General features: G+C 57.7%; 2 protein-coding genes across 8 annotated transcripts in view; one reads left to right on the top strand and one right to left on the bottom strand.

The window, feature by feature from the left end:
• ITGB4 (integrin subunit beta 4) overlaps positions 1–9,270 on the bottom strand; it is a 41,156-nt gene extending 31,886 nt beyond the window's left edge. The window contains exons 1-9 of one of the 7 annotated variants that reach the window (XM_017884695.1): positions 8,958–9,270; positions 8,049–8,120; positions 5,818–5,906; positions 3,310–3,392; positions 3,082–3,183; positions 2,732–2,936; positions 2,120–2,216; positions 1,166–1,337; positions 128–391 (exon numbers count right to left, since the gene is read on the bottom strand). In XM_017884695.1, coding sequence (XP_017740184.1) covers positions 128–391; positions 1,166–1,337; positions 2,120–2,216; positions 2,732–2,936; positions 3,082–3,183; positions 3,310–3,392; positions 5,818–5,896 — 1,002 coding nt within the window. In that variant the 5' untranslated portion in view covers positions 5,897–5,906; positions 8,049–8,120; positions 8,958–9,270. The remainder of the gene's footprint in view (positions 1–127; positions 392–1,165; positions 1,338–2,119; positions 2,217–2,731; positions 2,937–3,081; positions 3,184–3,309; positions 3,393–5,817; positions 5,907–8,048; positions 8,121–8,957) is intronic. The other 6 variants (XM_017884691.1, XM_017884689.1, XM_017884690.1 and 3 more) reach the window with 6 other exon arrangements.
• A 1,871-nt stretch (positions 9,271–11,141) lies between these two features.
• LOC108537327 (60S ribosomal protein L18) overlaps positions 11,142–11,505 on the top strand; it is a 9,223-nt gene continuing 8,859 nt past the window's right edge. Inside the window, exon 1 of the mRNA XM_017884594.1 lies at positions 11,142–11,502. Coding sequence (XP_017740083.1) covers positions 11,179–11,502 — 324 coding nt within the window. The 5' untranslated portion in view covers positions 11,142–11,178. The remainder of the gene's footprint in view (positions 11,503–11,505) is intronic.

The following is an 11,505-nucleotide window of genomic DNA, read 5'->3' as shown; positions in this document are numbered from 1 at the left end:
GGGAGGGAGGGAAAAGAGGGAGGGAGGAAGGGAGGGAGGGAGGGAGGGAGGGAGGGAGAGATGTCTGAGAAGCTCCATGGACCCCCTGCCTTGACCACCTCCCGCCCGTGGGGCCCAGGCCCCGCACCTCGTAGTAGCTATAGGAGTAGTTGGTGACAGCAAAGATGGGGATGATGTTGTGCTTGGCGAGCAGGCGCACCAGGGTGGGCACCGACGGGTAGTCCTGTGTCCTGTACTGGGTGTAGGTGCCCGTGGCGTCCAGGTGGCACTGTTCATCGTTGCGGCTCATGATGCCAGCCAGCACGTTGGCACCGTCAGCCTCATAGTGGAAGGCCGACTCGGTGGAGAAGACCAGCAGGTGGGTGCTGTCCGGGCGCCAGCCAATGTCCCTCTGGGGAAGGCAAGGCGGGGCGTGCCCACTGAGCAGGCTGCCTGCTGACACGCGTCACGGCGTTGTGTAGGACAGGGAACGCAGGTCCCAACATGGGGCTGGGCTTAAGCCACTGGATTCACAGCAAGTACCCTCATGCAAGATGCATGTGACGATGACTGAGTGACAATGCTGAGAAACAGGAGCCGAGGATGCGGCCCCCCAAGGAGCTGGGGCCACAGGTGTGCATCACATCCAGCTAATTTTTGTGTTTTCTATAGAGACAGGGTCTTGCCATGTTGCCTAGGCTGGTCTCAAATCCTGGACTTAAGCAATCCACCCACCTCAGCCTCCCAAAGTACTGGGATTACAGGTGTGATCCTTGCTTTTTGTTTTCTAACGTTAAGTAATATGGATATGTTATTTTAAAAATGAACAAATGGATGTACATATCAAAGGTAATGGCTTCTTTGGATGCCCAGAACAGGTGGAGACTGGGCAGCTGGTGGGTTCAGGGTACTAAAGATTCCAGAACCCTAAAGCCCAGCTGACATGAAACCAGGCTGTGACTGCTCAGGCCAGGGGACCGTGGCTCCCGGCACGTCTGAACTCAGATTGTAACTGAGACCTACTCACAGAGTCTGAGCTTGTCTTAGGGCGAAGGGGTTGCAGGCTCCCAGGCTTTCCCGCAGGACCTGCGAGCCTGGCGCCAGAGCAGGCCAGGGGGCAGCTCAGGCCCTTGCCCAGAAGTGCTCACCCCTGACCTGGGCTGGCAACGCCCTTCCCAGTGCCCACCGTGCACACGGCCGTCTGCAGGATGGCATCGAAGCCGCCCTCAGGAGCGTCCAGGTTGCCTGAGATCCTCTCTCCCTGCAGTTTATTCCGGAACTCATCCACATCTTCTGTTAGGCTGATGACGTTCTTGAAGGAGAAGGGGGGGTCACTGTTGGGCCAGGGCTCCTTCAGCCTGGGCAGAGGTGGGAGGGAGAGAGAGTGTCACAGGGGGAAGACACTGCAGATCCCAGTGCCCCCAGCCCATTTCAACTAGAAGGAAAATTTATTTTTTATTTTATTTTATTTTTTGAGATCAAGTCTCGCTTTATCGCCCAGGCTGGGGTGCAGTATGCACAATCTCAGCTCACTGCAACCTCTGCCTCCTGGGTTCAAGCGATTCTCCTGTCTCAGCCTCCCGAGTAGCTGGGATTATAGGCATGCCCCACCACGCCCAGTTAATTTTTTTTTTTTTTGAGACGGAGTCTCGCTCTGTTACCCAGGCTGGAATGCAGTGGTGCGATCCTGGCTCACTACAAGCTCCGCCTCCCGGATTCATGCCATTCTCCTGCCTCAGCCTCCTGAGTAGCTGGGACTACAGGTGCCCGCCACCATGCCCAGCTAATTTTTTGGTATTTTTAGTAGAGACGGGGTTTCACCGTGTTAGCTAGGATGGTCTCGATCTCCTGACCTCATGATCCGCCTGCCTTGGCCTCCCAAAGTGCTGGGATTACAGGCGTGAGCCACCGCGCCCGGCCTGTTTTTTTAAATAGAGACAGGGTTTTGCCATGTTGCCCAGGCTGGTCTTGAACTTCTGACCTCAGGTGATCTGCCCGCCCTGGCCTCCTAAAGTGCTGGAATTACAGGCGTGAGCCACCATGCCAGGGCGTAGAAGATTTTTAAGTTGTGGGTGACAGAGGAGTGGGGGTCACACGGCCTGGACCCTTGCCCACCCACGGGGCGCACCCAATCACTTACTTCTCAGGCCTCATGTCTGTCTGCGGGACGCTGACTTTGTCCACGAACTTGCCAAATCCAATAGTGTAGTCGCTGGTGAGCTGGCTCAGGACCTGAGCTGGATGTCAACAAGACAGAGAGGGGATAGCTGAGCCGCTGCCCGGCATAAACACGGGCTCCCCGCACCAAAGCCTGGCTCAGAAGGGAGGAAGAGGGAAGTTAACACTTTGCACGCTGGACAAAGGCTCACAACATCGTCTGTTCCTATTTATGGATGAGGGAAATGGGCCTGGGGGTCTGGAGTTACACACATGGCAGGGGCAGGGTGGCTGGGAATGCAACCCAGCTCAGAGGAGCAGAAGCTTCCCCACAGCCTCGTGGCAGGGGGTACCCTCCTTGTCAGGGCCAGCTGGCTCCACTGCCTGCCTGCCCTGGCCTTCTCAGAAGTCCCCAGTGGTGAATAGGGTCTGGCTGAGATTATTCCCTTGAGAATGGAAGGGAAGGTTTTTGGGGGCTCAAATGTCCTGTGTTTCCTTCTGGGTGGGTACAGCTGTCCTGAGTCCTGGCCTCCCAAGCAGACGCCCACCCTGTCCCCCTCCTGTCCTGCTGTCCTCCACTCTGGCCCCGCCGCACCCAGGTTCTGTCCCATCTTCTTGAGGTTGTCCAGATCATCGGACATGGAGTTGGAGAAGTCCATGAGGATATACAGGTCCACGGGGCTCTCCCGGGGCTCAAACACCTCCAGCTCAAAGTGCCGCTCCTCACCGGGCCGCAGCCGGACCCGCAGGCCCTGGGGGGACATCTGGCTGCGCCGCAGGGTGGTGTCAATCTGGGTCTCCTGCAGCCAGTGGAAGGGGACAGCTGGCTGGAGGGTCACTCCAGAGGCCCGATGGCGGCCCAGCCCGGCCAAGGGGCACTATGTACCCCCATAAATAGCCAGGCTGAGCATGGGGAGCCCCCACCCCAGTCCCCGCACCAGGCACCTCTGTAATCTGGAAGCTGCTCTCCATGACCACGATGCTCTCGCGCTGACAGCCCGCGGCCAGCAGCTCTGCCTGGGTGTTGCAGCGCCGGTCCCTGAACATCTGGCCAGAAGGACAGGGGGTCAGTGGGGGCAGCACCCATTCCCTGGCTGCCCCAACCCCAGATTCATTTCCACCAGCTATTCCTGACCCTTGCCCGTTCCACACCGACCCAGGCCAGGTCCTCACCTCGTCCGTGCAGTAGGCGCAGTCCTTATCCACACGGACACACTCCGTGCAGCTCTTCACTGGGGCCTTCTTGCAGCGGTTTGCTGGGGGGCGGAGGTGGGCACATGAATGGGGAGGCGCTCAGCAAAGGCAAGCACTTTCCCACCTGCACCCTCACCTGGAGAGGTGGGGATTCCCTCGCTATGTTATTTATGTATTTATGCATTTATGTGTTTATTTATTATTATTTTTTGAGATGGAGTCTCGCTCTGTCGCCCAGGCTGGAGTGCAGTGGCGCAATCTCGGCTCATTGCAAGCTCCACCTCCCTGGTTCATGCCATTCTCCCACCTCAGCCTCTGGAGTAGCTGGGACTACAGGTGCCCACCACCACGCCCAGCTAATTTCTTGTATTTTTAGTAGAGATGGGCTCACCATGTTAGCCAGGATGGTCTCGATCTCCTGCCTTGTGGGCTGCCTGCTCGGCCTCCCGAGTGCTGGGATTACAGGCGGGAGCCACCGTGCCTGGCCTACGTATTTATTTTGGTTTGCTGTTGTTGTATTTTTATTTTATTTTACTTTTTTTCAGACACAGTCTTGCTATGTTGCCCAGGCTGGAGTGCAGTGGTGTGATCTCAGCTCACTGCAACCTCTGCCTCCCAGGTTCAAGTGATTCTCCTGCCTCAGCCTCCCAAGTAGCTGGGATAATAGATGGGCACCACCATGCCTGGCTAATTTTTGTATTTTTAGTAGAGATGGGGTTTCACCATGTTGGCCAGGCTGGTCTCGAACTCCTGACCTCAAATGATCTGCCCACCTCAGCCTCCCAAAGTGCTGGGATTACAGGTGTGAGCCACTGTGCCCAGTCTGCATTTCAATTTTATTTAGTTTTGAGATACGGTCTTACTGTGTCGCCCAGGCTGGAGTGCAGTGGCATGATCATAGCTCACTGCAGTCTCGACATCCTGGGTTCAGGCAATCCTCCCACCTCAGTCTCCCAAGTAGCCCAGCTAATTTTTTATTTTTTGTAGAGACAGGGACTCCCTGTGTTGCTCAGGATGGCCTCAAATTCCTGGGTTCAGTCAATCCTCCCACCTTGGCCTCCCAAAGTGCTAGGAATTATAGGTGTGAGCCACTGCACCCAGCCCTTCCCTATTTTACAGAGGCTAGGGTGTGTGGTCTACCCCAGGTAGCACAGCTAAAAACAAGCTGTGGTTTCAAACCTGGGACTTCCCACTCAAGCCAGAAGGACAGAAGGTGGGGACTGAGACAGTGGCACTGGCACATTCAGTGCTGGCACACCCTGGTCAGCCCCTGGCCTGCTGCCTCCTCAGGTCCAGCAGACGTTCCTCCGCCTTCCCCATGACCTTTGATGAGCTGCACCTAACACTGGGCGCTTTCCAGGTCCCTCCTCCATCACAGCTTGTGCCTCACGGCGAGACCACTGCCACACGGCCTGTCTGTCCTCTGAGCCTCCTCTAGGGTGAAGGGAACGGTGTCTTGTTTATCATGGTAGCCCTAGCACCCAGCACACCCGGCACACAGTGGGTCCTCAGTAACGAATGAAGTAAAACTCTAGATTGCCCCATTGACTCTGCTCAGTTAAAAATCACAGTGAGGACCTACTGTGTACACCTGGTGTACACAGTAAGAGGTCTCCTAGGTTTCAGGCAATGGTGTGCTAGTCAGTGTTTAACAATAGCTCTGGTGGCCGGTGAGGTGGCTCACACCTGTAATCCCAGCACTTTGGAATGCCGAGGTAGGAAGATTACTTAAGCTCAGGAGTTTGAGACCAGCCTGGGTAACACAGTGAGACTGTCTCTACAAAAAAAATTGTTTTTAATTACCCAAGCATGGTGGTGCACGCCTGTGGTCCTAGCTACTCGGGAGGCTGAGGTGGGAGGACTGCTTGAGCCTGGGAAGTTGAGGCTGCAGTGAGCCATGATGGCATGGACGACAGAGTGAGAGCATGTTTCTACATATACATTGAATTAAATAAATAAATAAATAAATAAATAAATAACAACGGCTCTGGTCTCTGGTGCTTGACCTATAGTGTTTGCCAATTTCTGTGGTGTAAACATTTCTGTCGTGGTCTATTTCAAGCCACCAGCAGGACCCCCTCTGACAGACAAAATTCAAGTGGTAGGAGCTGGCTCCAGTGATTTGTCCACTAGTGACACTCAGCAGGTGACACATCAGCAGTCCCTCTCTTCTCCAAATTCCTATAAACCCTCTCGACTCTGCCTCTGAGGCCTCAGTGCATCCTCTGGGTGCCTCAGTCCTGGGTGGGCGTCTGCTGTCCCCTCTAGACACAGCCTCCTTCCCTCCTATTCTCAGGCCCTGTGGCCAGTACTCAAGATTCTCTAGGCTGAAGAGCTTGGCGCCTCAGGTTTTCCAGCTCTGAAGGTGGGCAGTGGTCAGTTGCTGAATGCCCAAGAGTGTTTAGGTAAGACTCCGTGAGAACCCGTGCAAGGGCAATGCCTGCCCAAGGTATGCCAGGAAGGGGCTGCAGGGTAACGTGGACTCACCCAAGGTCCCAGAGAGGCTGACGCTGATCAAGGCTGCCAGTAGCAGCCTGGCCCATGGGCTGGGGCGTGGCCCTGCCATCCTCTTCCTCCTGCAGAACAGCAACAATTGACACATGAGGCCTCAACAGCCATGGTTGGTGCCTTCAGCTCCCTCTCACTGCACAGCTGTGGGAACTGAGGCTCTGGCGCCAGTGATGGGACCAAGGGCGCCCAGCTGCGAGAGGTAGGGCCCTGGGCCTCTGACTCCTGCCGTTTCCACTGCCTTGTTCCGTGCCATCCCTGCAGTGGCCGGATGCCCTGCCCAGGGAGGCCCCTCCAGCCCTCAAGGACTTTGGTTTGCAAGTCTGTCCCAGTGCTGGGCCTCTCAGCCTGGGCTCCTGAGGGCAGATCCGGGTTTATTCTTCTTTGCCTTTTAGCTCCCAGTGGGCCTGGGTCAGGCTTGGCCATGATAGGCCCCAGTGAGGACTCACCCTGAGAGGGGGCCACGGCTCTGCCTCCTGCTCCTTTTGTCCTGGTCCACTTACCCTCTGGTGAGGGTGGCACGGCCAGGAGGAGAGGGGCCCCTCCCAATATCTGGGGCCTGGGGCTGGGCCACAGCTGCATGCAGTGGCTTACTGCACCGGGTTGGGTTCTGCGGTGACTGCCTGGCCCATCAGTGTGGGGTCTGAATCCTCTGCCCTACCCTGTACCTCTGCCTGCTCCAGACTTAAGTTTTCAAGGCCCCTGAGCTGTTCACCCTTTCACAAGTTAGCCCAGAGTGAGACACACACACACTGTGGCTCGCCCCGAGGCACCCCCGACGGCTGTGGGTTCAGTATTAAACCATCCCAAGTCCTCAGCAGACTTCAGGGCAGGCCTGGGCATCCCTGAGGCCCTCTAAGAGATGCTCAGCCTGAAGCCTGGACAAGAAAAGAGGCTGGCAGCAGAGCCACCCAGGCCTGCAGGGCCGGGGCAAAGGTGAGCACCTTGCCTCTTTCTCTAGGGCCAGGTCTCCCAGGGGCCCAAGCCTCTGCCCTGCCCACTGGCCCTCCCCATCGAATCCTTTCTCAGCCCGGCTTCTGGGGCACTGGCCACCCCAGGGTCTGGGGGCTGGGGTCCCTGAGTTGCTGGAGAAGACCTTCTCAGGCCAAAGGCAGGAGGGTGTAGCCTGCCTCTAAGGCGTGCAGCCTGGAGGAGGCCTCAGCAGCGACAACATAGGTAGGGCAGTTGTGGCACAAGGGCCGGGAGGCAGCCCTGAGCCAGCAGGGAAAGGGTGGGGACAGCAGGGTTCCTAGAGGGAAATGACTTCCTTGCGGCCTCAGGGTGTAGGCGCCACACCCACATGCTACACAATACAGGCTGCAGGCTCAGACCTCCCAGGCATCATTACACAGGCAGGTACAGGCCCGGAGAGCTGAGCCCAGCTCTTCCTCCCACTGCCCCGGCCACAGCCCCGCAGGCAGTGCTGATTCCCACACAGTGACTGCTACATGTGCCCAGGGCTTCACGGAGGTGACTGCTCAGCACAGGAGCCTGGTGGGGAGATGCTTACATTCTGCCCGTTTCCCAGATGAGAGACCAGGCACAGAAGGCTGTGGAGCTTCCCCATCCCACGGCCAGCACTGGGAAGGCCAGGACAGGGCCCTGCTCTGCAGGCCCTGCCTTCAACCTCCATGGCAGCCTCCATGCAGAGGCTACAAAATGGCGGTTAGAGGGTTGGCGAGGCACCCAAGAGTGTCTGACTTGACTTAACTTGTTTAGAAAGTTTTAAAAGTAGGAGCCAATGTTAGAAACAACGAGATTTCCCATAAAAGTTAGGAATTCGTGTTTATCATTAGATGCGTCATGATGGGCTGGGCCCAGTGCTCAGGACACCCACTCTCCAGGCGGCCCGGACCCCACCAGGCTGCCCCAACTGTATGTACCAGCAGTTCCCTGGAGTGTGTGACTGCCACCCTGAATGCCATCACACTGCAGCACAGGCAGCTTCCCACACACAGGGACACACACATACAGGCCATGCCCACCCACCCACGGGCTCAGAGCTCCCCTGGCCCCCATCCCAACCCCTAGGGACCCCTCTGGCCACATCTGTTCCTGCCCACCATCCCTTCCCGCTGTCACATCTCCTCCCCGCAGGGACCCAGGCCATTCCCTCGCCCCCCAGAGGCAGCTGGCCAGAAGTCTGGGGACGGTAGGCCCTTGGCTGCTGTGTCATCCCTGAGAAATCAGGGTCGAGTAGACAGACATACCTCCCCTGCTGTCCTTCCTGCTGTCCTTCCCTCCGTCCCCAGGATGGAGACTCCAAGCCTTCACTGTCAGCTCTGTTGGAGACAGCAACAACCATGCCACCTGTGCCTGGTCCTTGTCCTCAGGGTATGGCAAGGCCATAGGGGTGGAGGAGGAGCCCTGTCCCTGCCCCTGGGAGTCACCAGGAGCCCCAGAGCCCCAATCCCAGCCAGAGGGCCACCCCAGAGGCCGAGCCGTGGGAAAGAGGGCCGATGCTGCAGGAGGTGGCAGTGTTGGGCACAGCCCCAGGGCTGGTGGGTGAGGCCAGTAGAGCTTCCTGAAGGAAGGCGCCTAGGGCTGACTTTGGGAGGAAGACAGGCCTGTGCCTGGCCAAGAGAAAAGGAAAATCAGGGAGTCCCCAGCCCCAGATGGACTGTGGCACCACACAGAGCAGCCCTGCCTGGAGCCGGGAGGGCGTCTGCCTCTCAGGGTGGGTTTTAAAAGTAGCAGTCAATGCTGGAAACAACGAAACTTCACATAAAAGTCAGGAATGTGGGTTTATCATTAGATGCGCCATGACGGGCTGGGCCCATCGCTCAGGGTGGCTTCTCCTCCACCTTCTTTGCAAACCCCAGAGGGACCCGGCCCCAGAGGCCTCCCAGCCACTGACCTCTGCCCACTTCTCCCGCGGGCGCACCCAAGGCGCTCCTCTGGCCTGGAGGTCTGATGGGCACCACCCTTCTCTAGCTGCCCTGTCCCTCAGCTCCCAGTTGCCCCCGGCACACTCCAGGGAGGCTGGACCCCTGTCCTGGGCAGCGTGGACGGAGGGACCCGGGCCTGCCAGCCTTCAGGGAGGGGAAGGGGAGATAAAAGCCACCGGCCCTGCCCGACTAGCTCCCCTGCGCGGCTGCCCAGCTGGGGCGGGCACTCACCCTCTCTGGGCCAGCCTCGGCTGCTGTCGTGCGCCCGTCCTGGACCTACCTCGGAGCGGACTCGCTCCCTCTGCGCCTGGGCTGCCTCTAGGAGATGGGGCTGCAGCGCGCGGGCGAGCCGGGACGGTCCGAGGGCGGGCACGGGGGTTGGGGGGGGAGGACGGGGCGGGAAGCGCTTTATGGGGCTGGCGCGCAGGTAGGAAGGAGGCGCTGGTGAGTCAGGCGGGCCGCATTCCTTCGCGCGGCGCGCACCTGTCGGGGCAGGAGCTGGGTGCCGCTGTTGCCGGGTCCGCCCCCCGGAAAGGGCTGCGGCTCCCGCGGCGCCCGCCCAGCGCTCCGATCGGCCAGCGGCGGGGGCCGGGGGAGGAGCCACCGCTCTCCCTCTCCCTCCAGTTTGGTCCCGAGCTCGGGGCCCCCTCACCCTTGCAGGCTCCGGGCTCCAGGCTCGGGTGCACGGGCTGCCCCGGGTTGGAGGCGGCCTCTTAGCCCCCCGCCCGCACGGGAACCTTCCCTGTCCCGAGTCTGGGCGGCGAGCCACCGCCGGGCTGTGCTGCTGCTGCCCCGACGGCCGTCAGCCGCGTACCCCACTCCCTGCTCCCCGTGCCAGCGCGAGGCATGGGCCCAGGGAGTGTCCCCGGCCCGATCGCGAGGCCTGACTCCCCGTCCCAGCTCTGCTCTGCAGTTGACGGGGTCCTCTCAGCCTCCTACCCCCTAACCTCACTTTGTGTCCAGAGGGAGATCCGAGGAAGGGTCGGGTCCTCGGTGCACGCTTGAACAAGCTACTTAAACCTCTTTACAATGTGAACAATGATACCCTGGAGAGGCCAGCGCCGACCTGGCATGGATTGGCACTCGATGCCTTGTTACAGTTGTTCTTGACAAGCTGGTTACGGAGCTGCCCCCTCCCTCCAGTCAGTCCTCTGAGAGCAGTCTCTCAAGTGCCACTGGTTACCACGGGTGTTCAGGTCAGAGCCTCTCAAGGAGCTCCATGATCCCAAAGGGCTCCATTTTTCTTTTTCTTTTTTCTTTTCTTCTTTTTTTTTGTTTTTTTAGACGGAGCCTCACTCTGTCGCCCAAGCTGGGGTGCAGTGGTGCAATCTTGGCTCACTGCAACCTCCGCCTCCTGGGTTCAAGCGCTTCTCCTGGCTCAGTCTCCCGAGTAGCTGGGATTACAGGCGCCCGCCACCATGCCCAGCTAATTTTTGTATTTTTAGTAGAGACGGGGTTTCTCCATGTTGGCCAGGCTGGTCTTAAACTCCTGACCTCAGGTGATCCGCCCACCTTGGCCTCCCAAAATGCTGGGATTACACGTGTGAGCCACTGCGCCTGGCCCCTTTTCACATCTAAGGAAATTAATAATGTCTCCATTAAATGATGTGTGATTCAGTTCATATTCAAATTTTCTTAGCTGTCTCCAAAATGTCTGTTATAAAGGTTTCCTTTTGAATTTGAGTCCAATCCATGCCGCCTATTGCGTTTGTTTTCTTTCTTTGTTATTCTAAAATAGAACCCTCACTCACCATCCCATCTCCTTCCCCACATTCATTTTTTTTTAGACAGTCTTGCTCTGTCACCCAGACTGGAATGCAGTGGCACGATCTTGGCTCACTGAAACCTCTGCCTCCTGGGCTCAAGTGATTCTCCTGCCTCAGCCCCCCGAGTAGCTGGGACCACAGGTGTGCAGTACTGCACCTGGCTAATTTTTGTATTTTCTTTTTGGTAGAGACGGGGTTTCACCATATTGGCCAGGCGGGTCTCAAACTCCTGGCCTCAAGTGATCCACCCACCTCGGCCTCCCAAAGTGTTGGGATTAAAAGCATGAGCCACTGTGCCCGGCCCCCACATTGGCCTTTTAAGGAGCCGGGCCAGCTGTCCTGCAGAACGCTCCCCTTTCTGGACTTGTGTTCCTCATGGGAGGCTTCCTTCTGCAACGCTTCCTCATGGTGTCGCTGGGCCTTTCTTTCAGCCCCTTGTAAACTGAAGGATAGGGCTAAAGGTCAGATTAGAATTAAGTTAAGTATTTTTGGCAAGGATGGTCACAGGTGGTGCTGTGTGGTTTGTAGGTGGCAATTGATATCAGGTGCCTAGTAGTGAGGTTTAAGCCAATCACTTGGTTAAGGAAGTGACTGCCATCTCTCCCAATGTAAAAACACCAATTTTTACTTTGTGATTAAGAAGTAATCTACCGCTTTCCGGACCTGGCAGAGCAGGAGGCGCCATCATGGGAGTTGACATTCGCCACAACAAGGACCGAAAGGTTCGGCGCAAGGAGCCCAAGAGCCAGGATATCTACCTGAGGCTGTTGGTCAAGTTGTATAGGTTTCTGGCCAGAAGAACCAATTCCACATTCAACCAGGTTGTGCTGAAGAGGTTGTTTATGAGTCGCACCAACCGGCCACCTCTGTCCCTTTCCCGGATGATCCGGAAGATGAAGCTTCCTGGCCGGGAAAACAAAACGGCCGTGGTTGTGGGGACCATAACGGACGACGTGCGGGTTCAGGAGGTGCCTAAACTAAAGGTATGTGCACTGCGCATAACCAGCCGGGCC

Source organism: Rhinopithecus bieti, unplaced genomic scaffold (assembly GCF_001698545.2).
Source record: "Rhinopithecus bieti isolate Rb0 unplaced genomic scaffold, ASM169854v2 scaffold_13400, whole genome shotgun sequence".
Taxonomy (NCBI): Eukaryota; Metazoa; Chordata; class Mammalia; order Primates; family Cercopithecidae; genus Rhinopithecus; species Rhinopithecus bieti.
This window is presented reverse-complemented; position numbering and strand designations above follow the sequence as displayed.